This window comes from Phyllobates terribilis, unplaced genomic scaffold, assembly GCF_046119375.1.
Source record: "Phyllobates terribilis strain yellow unplaced genomic scaffold, ASM4611937v1 Scaffold_12__6_contigs__length_324123572, whole genome shotgun sequence".
Lineage (NCBI taxonomy): Eukaryota > Metazoa > Chordata > Amphibia > Anura > Dendrobatidae > Phyllobates > Phyllobates terribilis.
In genome coordinates, this window is record NW_027362772.1 from 256265210 (window position 1) to 256284080 (window position 18871).

The window sequence follows — 18871 nt, forward strand, 5'->3', positions numbered from 1 at the left end:
ACATACCATGCCTGGCTCATGTGCTTAACCTCGTGGTTCAGCAGTCTCTTAAATCGTACCCTGAGTTGCCAGATCTGCTCGTCAAAGTAAGCCGCCTGTCAGCTCATTTTCGCAAGTCGGCTACAGCTTCCGCCGCCCTTGCTGTGTTGCAGCAGCGTTTGCAGCTTCCGGCACACCGACTGGTGTGTGATGTCCCCACACGTTGGAACTGTACCCTCCACATGTTGCAAAGGATTTGTGAGCAGAAGAAAGCAGTTGTGGAGTACCAGCTGCAATAAGGCCGTCGATATTCAGGTCAGACTCCACACTAAGACCTCAGGAGTGGACCTGGATGTCTGACATATGTACCATCCTGACAAACTTTGAGGAGTCCACCAAGATGTTGAGTGGCGATGACGCCATCATTAGCGTCAGCATCCCACTTGTCTGTCTTTTGCAACGCTCTCTGCAGAGAATTAAAGAGGAGGCATTGCAGCCAGAATATGATGAGATGGATCAAGAAGCCGTAGCGGGCGATTACACACAGCCCAGCCCCATCTCATCCCAACATGCATTGGGGTACAATGAGGGAGAGGAGGAGGAGGAGGAGGAAGAACAGGAGCTGGTATCATGCGCTGTAGACGGTAGTACCTGTACAACTGTCATACAGTCGGTTCAGCATGGGTGGCCTGAGGACAGGGGGAGGAGGAGGAGGAGGAGAAGAGCATGGTCAGTCATCATCTTGGTGAGGACACGGAAGTCTTGCCCGTTACCAGTCTGGCACGCATGGCTGACTTTATGTTACGCTGCCTTAACCGTGACCCTCGCGTTGTCAAAATGTTGGGTGACAGTCATTACTGGTTGGTGACACTTTTAGACCCCCCGCTACAAGGAGAACTTTCACTCTCTTATTCCTGAGGTGGAGAGGTCTACAAAAATGGGGCAGTACCAGAAGGCCCTTGCTGCAGAACTGTTAAAAAAATTCCCATCTGAACACGCTAGCGGCAGAGGTCACAGTTCGTTGACCAACCAAGGCGTACAGGCGAGAGATGCAACACCAATCCAGCAGAGGCAGGGGAACACTGTCAACATTCTGGGACAGTTTTCTGAGACCCGCCCAGCTTACAGGCCCTGAGGCGCAGGGTACTCTCACAAGGAATGGAAAGTTTCAAAAGATGGTGAGGGAGTACCTTGCCGACCGTACCAGCATCCTCCGTGATTCCTCTGTGCCTTTTAAGCTGGACACTTGGAATGTACTCGCTCTGTACGCCTTGGAGGTCCTGGCCTGCCCTTCTGCTAGCGTGTTATCGGAGCGTGTTTTTAGTGCCGCTGGGGAAATTATAACTGATAAGCACACTCGCCTGTCAACTGACAATGCTGACAAGCTGACCCTTATCAAAATGAACAAGGGCTGGATTGGGCCAGACTTCTCATCACCACCAAATGACAGCAGAGTAACATAAAGTCAAATCCACTGTGTTATTTTGGGAGGTGTATTCCCATGCACCACTTCACACCCACACATGGGTATACGCTTCCTCATTTCGGCTGTATTTTGCTCTTCTCCTTATCCTCAGCCTCCACCACCGCTATACCATCAGGGTGACCGTGGTCCGTGTTGCCAGCATTGCAAGTTCCTCCGTCCTAATTTTTGGTAGCTTTTGCTTGGAAGGCATAGGCAAAGACTATGGGAGACCCACTCCCCAATAATGGGAATAATGTTTTTAATATGCTGTACTGCATGGCTCTTGTAAGGGGCATGAAAACCGTCTTGTTAAGCTACTGCGACCTCCACCACTTTTCCCAGGGGAATTGATATTGTCTTTTTATTCCACTGCGACCTCCACCATTCTTCCAAGGGGCATAAAAACCGTCTTGTTAAGCTACTGCGACTTCCACCACTTTTCCCAGGGGCATTGATATTGTCTTTTTATTCCACTGCGACCTCCACCACTTTTCCCAGGGGGATTAAAACCGTCTTGTTAAGCTACTGCGACCTCCACCATTCTTCCAAGGGGCATTAAAACCGTCTTGTAAAGCTACTGCGACCTCCACCACTTTTCCCAGGGGCATTGATATTGTATTTTTATTCCACTGCGACCTCCACGTCTCTTCCAAGGGGCATTAAAACCATCTTGTTAACTTACTGCGACCTCCACCACTTTTCGCAGGGGCATTAAAACCGTCTTGTTAAGCTACTGCGACCTCCACCACTTTTTCAAGGGGCATTGATATTGTCTTTTTATTCCACTGCGAACTCCACCATTCTTCCAAGGGGCATTAAAACTGTCTTGTTAAGATACTGTAACCTCCACCACTTTTCCAAGGAGCATTAAAACCGTCTTGTTAAGCTACTGCGACCTCCACCAGTTTTCCAAGGGGCATTAAAAAAGTCTTGTTAAGCTACTGCAACCTCCAAGTCTCTTCCAAGGGGCATTAAAACTGTCTTGTGAAGCTACTGCAGCCTCCACGTCTCTTCCAAGGGGCATTAAAACCGTCTTGTTAAGCTACTACGACCTCCACCACTTTTTCAAGGGGCATTGATATTGTCTTTTTATTCCACTGTGAACTCCACCACTTTTCCCAGGGGCACTAAAACCGTCTTGTTAAGTTACTGCGACCTCCGCCATTCTTCCAAGGGGCATTAAAACCATCTTGTTAAGCTACTGCGACCTCCACGTCTCTTCCAAGGGGCATTAAAACCGTCTTGTTAAGCTACTGCGACCTCCACCACTTTTCCCAGGGGAATTGATATTGTTTTTTTATTCCACTGCGACCTCCACGTCTCTTCCAAGGGGCATTAAAACCGTCTTGTTAAGCTACTGCGACCTCCACCACTTTTCCCAGGGGCATTGATATTGTCTTTTTATTCCACTGCGACCTCCACCACTTTTCCCAGGGGGATTAAAACCGTCTCGTTAAGCTACTGCGACCTCCACCATTCTTCCAAGGGCATTAAAACCGTCTTGTAAAGCTACTGCGACCTCCACCACTTTTCCCAGGGGCATTGATATTGTATTTTTATTCCACTGCGACCTCCACGTCTCTTCCAAGGGGCATTAAAACCATCTTGTTAACCTACTGCGACCTCCACCACTTTTCGCAGGGGCATTAAAACCGTCTTGTTAAGCTACTGCGACCTCCACCACTTTTTCAAGGGGCATTGATATTGTCTTTTTATTCCACTGCGAACTCCACCATTCTTCCAAGGGGCATTAAAACTGTCTTGTTAAGCTACTGTAACCTCCACCACTTTTCCAAGGAGCATTAAAACCGTCTTGTTAAGCTACTGCGACCTCCACCAGTTTTCCAAGGGGCATTAAAAAGGTCTTGTTAAGCTACTGCAACCTCCAAGTCTCTTCCAAGGGGCATTAAAACTGTCTTGTGAAGCTACTGCAGCCTCCACGTCTCTTCCAAGGGGCATTAAAACCATCTTGTTAAGCTACTACGACCTCCACCACTTTTTCAAGGGGCATTGATATTGTCTTTTTATTCCACTGCGAACTCCACCACTTTTCCCAGGGGCACTAAAACCGTCTTGTTAAGTTACTGCGACCTCCGCCATTCTTCCAATGGGCATTAAAACCGTCTTGTTAAGCTACTGCGACCTCCACGTCTCTTCCAAGGGGCATTAAAACCGTCTTCTTAAGCTACTGCGACCTCCACCACTTTTCCCAGGGGAATTGATATTGTCTTTTTATTCCACTGCGACCTCCACGTCTCTTCCAAGGGGCATTAAAATCGTCTTGTTAAGCTACTGCGACCTCCACCACTTTTCCCAGGGGCATTGATATTGTCTTTTTATTCCACTGCGACCTCCACGTCTCTTCCAAGGGGCATTATAACCGTCTTGTTAAGCTACTGCGACCTCCACCACTTTTCCCAGGGGCATTAAAATCATTTTGTTAAGCTACTGCGACCTCCACCACTTTTTCAAGGGGCATTGATATTGTCTTTTTATTCCACTGCGAACTCCACCATTCTTCCAAGGGGCATTAAAACCATCTTGTTAAGCTACTGCGACCTCCACCACTTTTCCCAGGGGCATTAAAACCGTCTTGTTAAGCTACTGCGACCTCCACCCCTTTTTCAAGGGGCATTGATATTGTCTTTTTATTCCACTGCAAACTCCACCATTCTTCCAAGGGGCATGAAAACCATCTTGTTAAGCCACTGCGACCTCCACCACTTTTCCTAGGGGCATTGATATTGTCTTTTTATTCCACTGCGACCTCCACGTCTCTTCCAAGGGGCATTAAAACTGTCTTGTTAAGCTACTGCGACCTCCACCACTTTTCCCAGGGGCATTAAAACCGTCTTGTTAAGCTACTGCGACCTCCACCACTTTTTCAAGGGGCATTGATATTGTCTTTTTATTCCACTGCGAACTCCTCCATTCTTCCAACGGGCATTGCATTTCCTCCTAATTTTAGTCACCTTTTCCTTTTCAATGCATAGGCAAACAAGAAAACAAAGCAGATGCTAACTTCTATCATCATCATCATGCTCCTCACCTTGGCACTCTCAACTCCCCTGATGGAGAAGCCAGGGCCCACCGGAGGAGTCTGGTTCTCTGGTGGGCTCGTCCATTGCTGCCCTAAAGCAGGCCGGGCTAAGAAAAGTGTGGGGGGAAGTTCCAAGGAGAAATAGGGGCGGCTGGGGACCGTGTGTGGACACCCGGCCGCGGGGCGGCTGGGGACTGAGTATGGATACCTCGCTGCCAAAGCAGCCATGAGGTACTGGCCAGCTTCGGCCTCCTCCAAACTAAAAGGCCCGATTTCAAGTGCAAGCTAGCAGTATGGTATTGCAGCCTGGGGGTGGGTGGGTGGCAGGCTGCATACTTGCGCTTGCATTGCAAGGAATGGGGGAGGTACAATTGAACACTGCCCTGGGACAAGGACTTGCACGGGGATAGTTGCAAGTCTGCATCTTCTGATGCGGCAAGGATCACTTCTGATGGGCACACTTTTAGGCAGTGACCTGGGTGTCAGAGATGCTTCCAGTGGTCTTCCCCATGCTGTTCCCATGTCTTTTCAGCACTGTATGCATGTGTCACACAGCACATGGCCAGATAAGATTGTAAAATGTTAAAATGACATTTCCTGGTGAATGCATTTGTCACGGTTGAAAGCAATACAAAAGTGCAAAAACGCATAAAAAATGCTACTTGTGAACATAGCCCAAGGTGTGGAGGAGTATTTTTGTTTTTGGTTATTTATTTTACCTTATACACAAGTCTTTACCCTGGAAAGGAAGTTCCTTAACATATTTCACAGGAAAACCGTTTCAGTTTCGTTTTTGAACGTTTTATTGTGAGCCCGTAAAAGTGGCTTAATACCTCTGACCACGTTGTTGACAGCAGTGACCTGGGGGTCAGAAATGCTTCCTGGGGCGATGCCCATGCTGTCCCCATGTCTTTTGAGCACTGTCACTGAGCACTTTTTAGGCTTTCTACAGACTGCCGGGGGTGCTGCTGCAAAAATGCTCTGGTCTCCCATAGACTAACATTGGGCTCGTTGATCGGGTCGAGCACCCGAGTATCACGGTGAGCTTGGCCCGAGCTTCGAGCACCCGAGCATTTTAGTGCTCGCTCAACACTAGTCCTTAAAACAAGTCAAAATGAGTCTCAGTATTGTGTATGACCTCCCTACAACGTCTGGGCATGCTCCTGATGAGGTTGCGGATGGTCTCCTGTGGGATCTCCTCCCAGACCTGGACTAAAGCATCTGCCAACTCCTGGACAGTCTGTGATGCAACGTGACGTTGGTGGATGGAGCGAGACATGATGTCCCAGATGTGCTCAATCGGATTCAGGTTTGGGGAACGGGCAGGCCAGTCCATAGCTTCAATGCCTTCATCTTGCAGGAACTGCTGACACACTCCAGCCACATGAGGTCTGGCATTGTCCTGCATTAGGAGGAACCCAGGGCTAACCGCACCAGCATATGGTCTCACAAGGGGTCTGAGGATCTCATCTCGGTACCTAATGGCAGTCAGGCTACCTCGGCGAGCACATGGCATGGAGGGCTGTGCGGCCCTTCAAAGAAATGCCACCCCACACCATTACTGACCCACTGCCAAACCGGTCATGCTGAAGGATGTTGCAGGCAGCAGATCGCTCTCCACGGCGTCTCCAGACTCTGTCACGTCTGTCACATGTGCTCAGTGTGAACCTGTCACGGGTGTGTTGCCACGAAGATCGTCACGAGTACACAGCCTGACTTCTCGCAGCTGACTTGTTGGTGCTTTGTGTTTCTCGGCAGTGAGGGAGTTAATTCTCTCTCTCTCTCTGGGCTAGATGAGGTCCAGCCTCGCCCAGCTGCAATCAATACTTCTGTAGTGAGACTCCTTCATATACCTGCTGGTCTGTCTGGGAGGTGTCGGTGAAAGCATTTCATTCAGACTGACAGAGCGGATCGTGGTGTTTGGAGTTGCTGAGATAAGTGTACTTGGAAGTGTTTTTTCCCTTTCCTCGCTTTATCATTTATCTCCTTTCCCTTTGGTTTTCCCTCTGTTGTAGTTGAGAAGTTGTTTGTATGCAAGGTGGTTTTGGTTTTTCCCTTGTACTGTCTCGTTCGTCTAAATACTGTGTTTGGGCATATTATTTCTTGTTCCCTTTGGTTGTGATCGGGGTCCTTCTCAGGACTAGATTACTGAGGTGCAGGGATCTTCAGGAGGTAGGGGTTACGCTGGCGGCCTGGACCTCTGTACCTTTAACAGTACCTCCAGGTTGAGGGATTAGTCAGGGCCCCAGCTTAGGGTCAGCTTAGGCCCCCTACCTCCAGTATACAGAGACAGCGTGACATTTTCACCGACCCACTTAGTTTTTCTCCAGCTACTATGGATCCAGTAGCCGGTCTAGCTCGGCAATTGCAGAGTTTGTCCATGGAGCTGGCGGACGTTAGGTCCAAGGTTTGGCATCCTCAGGAGCAAGCCGGACCAGAACCTAAAGTAGCTCTCCCTGATAGGTTCACTGGGGGGCGGGACAAGTTTTTTGTTTTCCGGGAGGCATGTAAATTGCACTTTCGGCTGCGGCCTCGGTCATCGGGGAGTGAAGAACAAAGGGTGGGAATTGTCATCTCGCTCCTACAAGGGGACCCACAATCTTGGGCGTTCTCTCTTCCCCCGGGTTCCCCGGCTCTCCAGACAGTGGATAGGTTTTTCGCTGCCCTGGGACTCGTATATGATGACCCAGATCGGATCTCTCTTGCTGAGTCTAAGTTACGTAGGATCCAGCAGGGAGATCGTCCGGCGGAGGAATTCTGTTCGGAGTTCCGTAGGTGGGCCACGGACACCCAGTGGAATGACCCGGCTCTTAGGAGCCAGTTTTGTCATGGTTTATCCGACAAATTACAGGATGTGTTGGCACAGTATGACTCTCCCGTGTCTCTGGAAGCCGCTATGGCCCTCGCTATTCGCGTGGACAGACGGCTTCGGGAGAGGTGCGGGATAACTCTACCCCCTGTGATGACTCCACCTCCTACAAGGTCCCCTCATATGGTGGTTCCCCTGGTCAGTCCAGAGGAGCCTATGCAATTAGGAGGGACATCATTTCGGGGGAGGGGACCGGTGGTGCGCCATAAGGCAGGAAGGTGTTTCTTCTGCGGGAGAAAGGGACATTTTATTGGGGGGTGTCCATCCCGTCCCTTGCAGAGTGAAGAGTCGTCGGAAAACTGTTGATCCCAGGTTGTGTGGTGGACGGCAATCTGGGAGTAGGTATTTCGTCCCTAGGTTTGTCTCAGTTTCTCGTACCGGCGGAGGTGGTGGTGGGTACGAGAACTGAGAAGATATCTGTTCTTCTGGATAGTGGGGCCGGGGCTAATCTGGTTGATGCTCGGTTTGCCCGGGTTCAAGGTATGCGGTTGAGTGAGTTGGCTAAACCCATCCCCATATTCTCGATCGATGCCAGGCCTCTCGGGCAGGGAAGTTTTTTGCAAGTTGTGCATGACGTAAAACTTCAAGTGGGGGCAATACATAAAGAACTGTTGTCTTGCTACGTGTTGGAGGGTCTTCCCACTCCTATTGTGTTGGGCCTTCCTTGGTTAGCTAAGCATAACCCGGTTATTAATTGGCAAACCAGGGAGATAAGCCAATGGAGTAAATTCTGTAATAAAAACTGCATGAACACGGTCATTGGTGCGGTTACTCCTTGGGTCTTACCTCCATTTCTGGCGGACTTTGAGGATGTATTCTCGGAGAAAGGGTGTCAGGAACTACCTCCTCATCGCGTGTATGACTGTTCTGTAAAACTGCTCCCAGAGGCCAAGTTACCTAAAGCTAGGTTGTATAACCTTTCTGGTCCTGAGAGGCAGGCCATGAAGGATTATATCTCAGAAAGTCTGGCTAAGGGGCATATTAGACCTTCATCTTCACCGGTGGCTGCGGGGTTCTTCTTTGTTAAGAAGAAAGATGGAGGCCTACGCCCTTGCCTGGATTTCCGTGAACTTAATCGGATTACGGTCCGAGATCCGTATCCGCTCCCACTTATTCCCGATCTCTTTAATCAGATCGTGGGTGCCAAATGGTTTTCTAAGTTGGATCTCAGGGGGGCGTACAATCTGATTAGGATGAAGGAGGGGGATGAGTGGAAGACGGCGTTTAACACTCCGGAGGGGCATTATGAGAACCTTGTCATGCCATTCGGTCTGACTAATGCCCCGGCGGTGTTCCAACACTTTGTTAATGACATTTTTCGCCGCTTGGTGGGACAGTTTGTTGTCATATATCTGGATGATATCCTAATTTACTCGCCGGATCTGGTGTCTCATCAGGAGCACGTTAGGCAGGTGTTACAGATCTTGCGGGATAATAAACTGTATGCCAAGTGGGAAAAGTGTGTGTTCGCCGTACAGGAACTCCAGTTTTTAGGCTTCCTGGTTTCAGCGTCCGGTTTTCGTATGGACCCTGGGAAAGTGCGGGCAGTTCTTGAGTGGGATCGGCCAGAGAATCTTAAGGCACTACAACGTTTCCTGGGGTTTGCTAATTATTACCGAAAGTTCATTCGTAATTTCTCGTCCATGGTTAAGCCTCTCACTGACATGACTAAAAAGGGGACGGATTTTTCTAGGTGGTCTGACAAGGCTTGTCAAGCATTCTCCTCTTTGAAAAAATGCTTTGCCTCGGCGCCCATACTCATTCAACCTGATGCGTCTCAGCCATTCATTGTAGAGGTAGACGCTTCCGAGGTAGGGGTGGGAGCAGTATTGTCACAGGGTTCGTCCCCTGGTAAGTGGCATCCGTGCGCCTTTTTCTCTAAAAAATTGTCGTCCGCTGAGAGGAATTACGATGTCGGCAATAGGGAACTCTTGGCCATTAAGTTAGCTTTTGAGGAGTGGCGCCATTTTCTGGAGGGGGCAGTTCATCCGGTCACCGTCATCACCGATCACAAGAACCTGCTATATCTGGAGTCCGCGAAACGTCTGAATCCCAGACAAGCTAGGTGGTCATTGTTTTTTACCAGGTTTAATTTTGTCGTTACATATCGTCCTGGGTCAAAAAATGTAAAGGCGGATGCCTTATCTCGTAGTTTCCCGGGGGCCGGGAATACGGACGACCCGATTCCTATCCTTCAGGAGGGGGTGGTGGTTTCGGCAGTATGCTCTGAGCTGGAGGAGGAGGTATTGGAGGCTCAGGGGGACGCCCCTGTTGGACCTCCAGGGAGATTGTTTGTTCCAGATCAGTTGCGACAAAAGGTGATCGAGGCACACCATAACTCAGTTTTTGCAGGACACCCGGGGAGTAAAGCAACTGTGGATCTCCTCTCGCGTCGGTTTTGGTGGCCTAATTTACATAAGGAGGTGGTAACTTTTGTCGCGTCCTGTGGGGTTTGTGCGCGCTCTAAGACCTCACATACCCGTCCGTCTGGGGCCCTCTTACCTTTGAAGATCCCGGAGCGTCCTTGGACTCATCTGTCTATGGACTTTATTACGGACCTCCCTCCGTCTTCGGGTAAAACGGTCATACTCGTTGTAGTGGACAGGTTCAGCAAGATGGCACATTTTATCGCTCTTCCGGCTCTCCCTAATGCTAAAACTCTTGCGCAGGTGTTCATTGGGGAGATTGTGAGGCTTCACGGGGTACCCTCCGAGGTGGTGTCTGATCGGGGGTCTCAGTTTGTGTCTAAGTTCTGGAAGGCGTTTTGTGCACGGCGGGGGATGCAGTTGTCATTCTCATCGGCTTTTCATCCTCAGACCAATGGTCAGACGGAACGTATGAACCAGAGCTTGGAGACATATCTCCGGTGTTTTGTGTCAGAGAACCAGGAGGACTGGGCTTCTTTCTTACCTCTGGCAGAGTTTGCTCTTAATAATAGGCGGAGCGAGTCCACTGGTAAGTCCCCGTTTTTTGGGGCATATGGTTTTCACCCCCAGTTTTGTACTTTCAGTGGGGGGGGCTCTTCGGGGGTTCCTGAGGAGGAACGATTTTCCTCATCACTCGCTTCAGTATGGAGAGGGGTGCTGAAGAATCTGAATACTATGGGGAACCGATACAAACGTATGGCTGATAGGAGGAGAGTGTCTGGTCCGGACCTAAGTGTGAACGATCGGGTATGGTTGTCTACCAGGAATATAAAACTTAAGGTTCCCTCCTGGAAACTGGGTCCCAGGTTCATCGGGCCGTACAGAATCAGTTCTATTATTAATCCGGTGGCATTCCGTCTTGACCTCCCCCCTACGTTTAAAATTCACAACGTGTTTCACAGATCATTGCTTAAGAGGTATGTGGCGCCGTTGGTACCGTCACTTTTACCTCCCCCTCCAGTGGTTGTCAATGGTAACTTGGAGTTCCAGGTATCGAGGGTCATTGATTCACGCTTTAATCGCCGGTCCCTTCAGTACTTGGTTCATTGGAAGGGGTATGGTCCTGAGGAGAGGATGTGGGTTCCTGCGTCGGATATTAACGCAGACCGATTAGTTCGGGCCTTCCACACGACTCACCCGGATAAACCTGGCCCTGAGGGTCCGGAGGCCCCTCGTAGAAGGGGGGGTACTGTCACGGGTGTGTTGCCACGAAGATCGTCACGAGTACACAGCCTGACTTCTCGCAGCTGACTTGTTGGTGCTTTGTGTTTCTCGGCAGTGAGGGAGTTAATTCTCTCTCTCTCTCTGGGCTAGATGAGGTCCAGCCTCGCCCAGCTGCAATCAATACTTCTGTAGTGAGACTCCTTCATATACCTGCTGGTCTGTCTGGGAGGTGTCGGTGAAAGCATTTCATTCAGACTGACAGAGCGGATCGTGGTGTTTGGAGTTGCTGAGATAAGTGTACTTGGAAGTGTTTTTTCCCTTTCCTCGCTTTATCATTTATCTCCTTTCCCTTTGGTTTTCCCTCTGTTGTAGTTGAGAAGTTGTTTGTATGCAAGGTGGTTTTGGTTTTTCCCTTGTACTGTCTCGTTCGTCTAAATACTGTGTTTGGGCATATTATTTCTTGTTCCCTTTGGTTGTGATCGGGGTCCTTCTCAGGACTAGATTACTGAGGTGCAGGGATCTTCAGGAGGTAGGGGTTACGCTGGCGGCCTGGACCTCTGTACCTTTAACAGTACCTCCAGGTTGAGGGATTAGTCAGGGCCCCAGCTTAGGGTCAGCTTAGGCCCCCTACCTCCAGTATACAGAGACAGCGTGACAGAACCTGCTTTCATCTGTGAAGAGCACAGGGCGCCAGTGGCGACTTTGCCAATCCTGGTGTTCTGTGGCAAATACCAAGCGTCCTGCATGGTGTTGGGCTGTGAGCACAACCCCCATCTGTGGACGTCAGGCCCTCATACCACCCTCATGGAGTTGGTTTCTAACCATTTGTGCAGACACATGCACATTTGTGGCCTGCTGGAGGTCATTTTGCAGGGCTCTGGCAGTGCTCCTCGTGTTCCTCCTTGCACAAAGGTGGAGGTAGCGGTCCTGCTGCTTGGTTGTTGCCCTCCTACGGCCCCCTCCACGTCTCCTGGTGTACTGGCCTGTCTCCTGGTAGCGCCTCCAGCCTCTGGACACTACGCTGACAGACACAGCAAACCTTCTTGCCACAGCTCACATTGATGTGCCATCCTGGATGAGCTGCACTACCTGAGCAACTTCTGTGGGTTGTAGAGTCCGTCTCATGCTACCACGAGTGTGAAAGCACAACCAACATTCAAAAGTGACCAAACCATCAGCCAGGAAGCATTGGTACTGAGATGTGGTCTGTGGTCCCCACCTGCAGAACCACTCCTTTATTGAGTGTGTCTTGATAATTGGCAATAATTTCCATCTACTGTCTATTCCATTTGCACAACAGCATGTGAAATTGATTGTCAATCAGCGTTGCTCCTAAGTGTACAGTTTGATTTCAGAGATGTTTGATTCACTTGGAGTTATATTCTGTTGTTTAAGTGTTCCCTTTATTTTTTTGAGCAGTGTATATTTCAGCAGAATCATATCTCACAACTATAATAAGCCAGAAGAAGGATATATATTATGGCAAGTACACAGTGACTATGTCCCTATTTAAACCCCTTAATGTCACCTTCTCACCAGCAATACCTCTTTTATGTCCACTATAGAGTATGATGCTTCCAAAAATGCCCCACCCACACACACTAAGTATGGTATTCCGACAGTGAATTCCCCGTCCCCACAATTTCACCCTACACATGGAGTATGATGACTCCACAGTGCCTCCAGCAAAGTATGATATTCCCACTGTGCCACCAGTACAGTATAATACCCCCTCAGCATGACGCCTCTAAGGTGCCCCCCCCCATAGTATGGTATTCCCATAGTCTCCTCCCACACACACACATACAGCATCATGGTTCCCAAACTATACAAAGGCTTGTCAGTATGATGCCTTTTGAGTATCATGCTCCCACAGCCCTTACTCAGTAAGAGAACCCCCACAGCCCCCTACTCAGTATGAGGACCCCCACATCCTCTACACAGAATGAGGGCCCTCACACAGAATGAGGGCCCCACAGTCCCCACTCAGTATGGAGGGTCCCCATATTCCCTCACATCATGAGGACTCTCACACTTTTTAAGCCCCCCTCAGCACACCACTCAGTAGGAGGGCCCCCACTCAGTATGGGACCCCCCACAGTTCTCAGCCTTTTATGGGGGCCCTAACAGCCCCCACACAGAATGAAAACCCCACAACAGAACAATTAGTAATCGTGCACCCACTGAGTATGGGATCCCCCACTGTTCCCAACTCATTATGATGACCCCAACAACTCCTCAGACAGAATGAGGACCCCACAGATTCCCACTCAGTATGGGAGCCCCCACAGCTCCCCACACAGTATAATGGCCACCAGAGCCCCCCATTCAGTATGAGGGCCCCCACAGTCCTCCACTCAGTAGGAGGGCCCCCACAGTTCCTCACACAGCATGAAGGCCCTCACACTTTTTAAGCCCCCCTCAGCCCACCACTCAGTAGGAGGGCCCCCACTCAGTATGGGAGCCCCCACAATCCCAAGCCTTTTATGGGGGCCCTAATAGCCCCCGCACAGAATGAGAATCCCATAACACAAGAGCCCCCCATTCAGTATGAGGGTCTCCACAGTCCTCCACTCAGTATGAGGGCCCCCACAGTTCCTCACACAGCATGAGGGCCCACACACAGAATGAGAACCTCCACAGCAAACCACTTAGTATGAGGGCCCCACTTAGCATGGGAGCCCCCACAGTTCCCAACTCATTATGATGACCCCAACAGCTCCTCACACAGTATGAGAGTCCTCATAGCCCCCCACTCAGTATAATTGCTCCCACAGCCTCCCACTCAGTATAATGACCCCCACAGCTCCCCACTCACTATAATGGCTCCCATAGCACTATACTCAGTATGAGGGCTCCCACTCAGTATGATGGCCCACACAGCCCACCATTCAGTTTGAGGGCCCTCCACAGTCCACACCTAGTATATTGGCCCCCACAGCTCCCCACTGGTCCCCACAACCCCTCAATTAGTATGATGCCCCTACAACTACTGACAATAAAAAAAACAATACTTACCTCACACCATTCCCGCAGCACGCTGCTCTGATCTGTGCAGCGTGAGTATTGAGGCTTCCTCTCAGCAGGCGCGATGTAGAGACGTCATCATGCTTTCAGTGGAGGGCCGGTTTTAGACAAGTGGAACCCTGGGCAAAAAGTAAAAGTGGGCCCCAAGTGCTAACATATTACACCATCACACGGAAACATTTAGGGTACATGTATAAGAGATTTCAGACTGAGCGCAATCAACTATATTGAAGCCATTCAGCACTTGTTTCCTGCCCTCTTTACACAGGCTGACAAACAACGATAAAATGGACAGAACGATCGCTAATAGATCATTCTGTCCCCCTTACTGTATCATGTTATCAGCACCACATCTTCTTTTTACTTCGGGAGATGTGCTACAAACAACAATGAATTTTGTTCCTGCATCAACTATCCAATCACCCGATGAATAAACAGCATTTTGCTTTCTCTTTGGGTAATTGCTGAAGTATTTACACCTACAAACTCTCGTCTGCACTGCTGGTGTTTATAAATATGACACTCAGACACAGTATATAACACAAAGCCTGCATGTTACACACACATATGTACATATAGAGCACCTATACCCATGTATATGTACAGTACAGACCAAAAGTTTGGACACACCTTCTCATTTAAAGATTTTTCTGTATTTTCATGACTATGAAAATTGTACATTCACACTGAAGGCATCAAAACTATGAATTAACACATGTGGAACTATATACTTAACAAAAAAGTGTGAAACAACTGAAAATATGTCTTATATTCTAGGTTCTTCAAAGTAGCCACCTTTTACTTTGATGACTGCTTTGCACACTCTTAGCATTCTCTTGATGAGCTTCAAGAGGTGGCTACTTTGAAGAACCTAGAATATAAGACATATTTTCAGTTGTTTCACACTTTTTTGTTAAGTATATAATTCCACATGTGTTAATTCATAGTTTTGATACCTTCAGTGTGAATGTACAATTTTCATAGTAATGAAAATATAGAAAAATTTTTAAATGAGAAGGTGTTTCCAAACTTTTGGTCTGTACTGTATATACACAGAGCCCATACAAACACATATGTATATGTACATACACGCACACATATGTTTACATAGAGCATATACGGATATATGCATGCACAAAGTACATACACACATGTATACACAAAGTGCATACATACTCACATATAAGCATACACAGAGCTCAGACATACACACATGTTTATACAGAGCAAATGAGCAAATACACATACATGTATGCACAGATCTAATACACACATGTGTACACAAATCAAATACACACACATGTATACACAGAACACAAAAACACATATGCATACACAGACCACAAGCACACACACAAGTATACACAAACCAAATACATACACATATGTATACACCGAGCATATACACACATGTATACACAGAGCACATACATACACACATATATATACACAGAGCACATGCATACACATATGTAATTACACAGAGCACATACACACACATGTATATACGGAGCACATACATGTACACACATACACTATAGAGTACTTACAATTCTGCCTTCTTCTGTTCAGTTCCTCCTCTCCTGAGTCATGTGATGGCAATTCAGACTCTCCGGATCACACTGCGCTTGTCACGGGTTTACCGCGGCAGAGAAGAGCCAGAAGACCGCAACGTCTGATTCCTCCCACTCCTGCACTCATTAGAGGCCGCAAGTTTCTTTTTTTAGTGTAGGGGTTAATCAGCTCCTGGAAGCTTACCTTCATTTAGGCTCTCAGCTGTCCAGTGTTAGCCACTCCCCGCTCCTATATATACTGGGTTTTGGCAGGCTATCATTGCCAGAGCTAGCTTATGCTGCATGGTTCTAGGAGTGTGGTGGAGAGTGGTTACTTGAGAAGGCGTTTGGTGGATTTCAGCTTAGACTGTTGTGTGGTTTAGTTTGCGTGTTAATCCTATTCTTGTCCTATTTTGGTTTGTTTCTAGGGTTGAGTGAGTATGTTCTGTCCGAGTATGCTCGGGCCGAGCTCCGAGTATTTATAGCTGCTCGGTGATATGGATGAATCGCTCCCATGTGCATGATTTGCAACTGTTTGACAGTTTTATTACATGTGAGGAATGTGTAAGAAATAGACATTCCTCACATGTAATAAAACTGTCAAACAGTTGCAAATCATGCACACGGGAGCGATTCAAACATATAACCGAGCAGCTGTAAATACTCGGAGCTCGGCCCGAGCATACTCGGCGAAAGGGTTAATAGAACATACTCGCTCAACACTATTTGTTTCCCATCTTCCACTTCCTGGTGTTAACCTCTGTTGTTTGTGTGCATATATATTTGTATGATTGGTATTTTCCTTTATCCCTCTTTGTATTACCTTGTTAGTCTGGTTGGTGTACTGCCATACACTACTACTTCCCTCTTCCCTAGGGAGGAGGAGACAGACTGAGGGCAGATTGAGGAGCTCAGATAAGGTACATGGCCCCGGCATCTTCACCTTCAGAAGTAATCCAGGGAACAGGGCCAGCTAGGGCTCCCCTAGCATTCGGGACAGGGTAGGAGCCCCTGACCCTGGGATGCACTACAACAGAGTCTTGACACCGCTCTGTGTGACCCGGAATTGGCTATTACAATGTTAGTCAGAATGAGGCCCACTAGGCTTACACTGTAAAAGAAACTTCCGGCTCACACATAGAGCACAGTGTGAATCGCCGTGATGTGACTCAGAAGAGAAGTGGAATTGCGCTGGATACTGGAGAAGACGGTGATCAGTGAGTATGTTAACTCACTGACACTACACTAGCATTAACACAGGTTTATGGAATAAAAATAACAGGAGTGCTTCTTTAATTTTTTAATTTCTTTATTTTTTAATAGGGTAAAAGGGGATGATTTAAACTTCTATTTTTCTTTTTTACTATTTAGTAATTTTTTTGTACTACTCTAGACATATTCTTTTAGCGTCCATAGGGGAGTTGAACCTGCGATTGTTTGATGGTATGTACTACATTCTGCATACACTTCAGAACCATTTTATTGCAGCCGGATCTAAATGCTTATAAAACGGCAATCAAAGTAAGCTCCAGTCGCTGCTGTTAGAGGCAGGTTCTGTTTGCATAACACAGCTGGCACCTGTCCATTATAGATTGGGATCTACACTGCACCCAGGTTAGGACATACAGTAAGTTTCGAACATGATAAATGTCTAAATATTAATATTATAAGTACTTTGTATGAAGTACTCATGATATATTTGATCCCATGAGATGTCTAATAAACATATCCATATTGCATCAGTTGCTGAATACCACAGTTTTCTTAAATTTATGCTGTATTTTGTAGGGGTCGAAGAGCCCTTCCTTAGAGCTCCAACACACCACATATACTGTATAACCCCTATATAACATCTGTGCAAACACCTTTGCTATTTCCATAGACCCTTCTGATGAAAATTTCAGCAGCACGTAACACTTAGGCAGGGAAGCCATGGTGTGGCATCTGCACGCTTCCGAAAGTCAAGATCATCTGTGGCCACAAATGAGCGCATGAGTTTGCGTTAACATTAAGTTGATACTTGAAAACTTAAAGACCTGTCCCTTGTTTGCCCCTGCAGTTGGTTTTTACTTTTGGCTGCAAGCGGTAGAGCAGCTTGTGAATGCAGCAAAAATTAATACATGTCAATGGTATCTACTGAGTTTTCTATCTAACAGCAGATGTTTTGATCTCTCACCAGACCGATACAATGTCCCGTTATATACAAATTGAAGAGGAGTTAACAATCTTGGTCCTGATTATCGGACGTTGGTTGATGCCAAGAGGAAAAATGAGTCGCGATCAGCTCGCTCAGTTACTTCTGATGTACCTTGCACTAGGAGCTGATATTCTGGATATTTTAGGACTGATGAAGGAGCAGTCAGAAAAAAACAACGAGACTGTAACAGTGGTGGGACTGTGTCTATTCTCCTGGGCGATTATGCAGTTTACATTAGTGCTCACTCAAACTGTGTCATCTGCGTCTCTAGAAACAGATGGCGGTGAGCAATCACATTCATTATCTGGAGTAAAGAATTGCATTCTCTCTTTATGTTCCACCACTGAGGTTTGGGATGTGTTGATCGCGGTGGGGATGCAGGATTTACCCTTTCTGATTTACCGCTTGTATTTGGTAACTAGAAAAGGAGTGTTTAATGAGTCCATGATATTTTTTATAAGCAAAAACATTTTATCTGTTATAATACAAGTATACAGGATTGTTGTGTTTGTTTGCAATGAAAATACAAAAATAAAAACATTTCATCCCTAAGATTTCAGCACAAATCTTGTCGAAGGGATGCAAGAACCAGTGGAGTAACTTGAAGGTCATTGATCACAATGGAAAATCTCCAACAAGGTCCCCCCCATCATGGCTTTTTAATAGCATTGTTCTTCTCAAATGGGTTAAATGGACATTTTGGTCTCCGCTAGGCTCAAGGAGTGCAACTGCATCTCCTGCATAGTTATAGTCAATCCCCTGGCAAGACCATATGACGACTCTTTGCATGCCATACCAATTTCTCATACTATAAATAATAATATTAATATATGAAATAAAAGAATAAAACTTATGGAAAAGTTATTAGTATTATTTTAAAGCAAAATTAAACACGTGTATTAAAGTAATTTCTGGTGCAAACTGTTGTGATAGTATTTTATAACAAAAGCTTTGACTCATGAACAACGGAATGGCTGAGATCAAAGCATGTTCATGTGTGTGAATGGCCCAGTCACAGTCCAGACCTCAGTCCCATTGAGATTCTGTGGCAAGAAATGGAAACTGCTGTCCACAGATGCCTCCATCCAAACTCACTGAGCTAGAGCAAGTGTGCAAGGAAGAATAGGCAAAAATGTCAGCCTCTAGATGTG

General features: G+C 47.4%; 1 protein-coding gene across 2 annotated transcripts in view; it reads left to right on the plus strand.

The window, feature by feature from the left end:
- LOC141171580 (transmembrane protein 26-like) overlaps window positions 1-18627 on the plus strand; it is a 54900-nt gene extending 36273 nt beyond the window's left edge. The window contains exon 4 of one of the 2 annotated variants that reach the window (XM_073655259.1): window positions 17703-18627. In XM_073655259.1, coding sequence (XP_073511360.1) covers window positions 17703-18272 — 570 coding nt within the window. In that variant the 3' untranslated portion in view covers window positions 18273-18627. The remainder of the gene's footprint in view (window positions 1-17702) is intronic. The other variant, XM_073655258.1, reaches the window with a different exon arrangement.
- The last annotated feature ends 244 nt before the right edge of the window (window positions 18628-18871 follow it).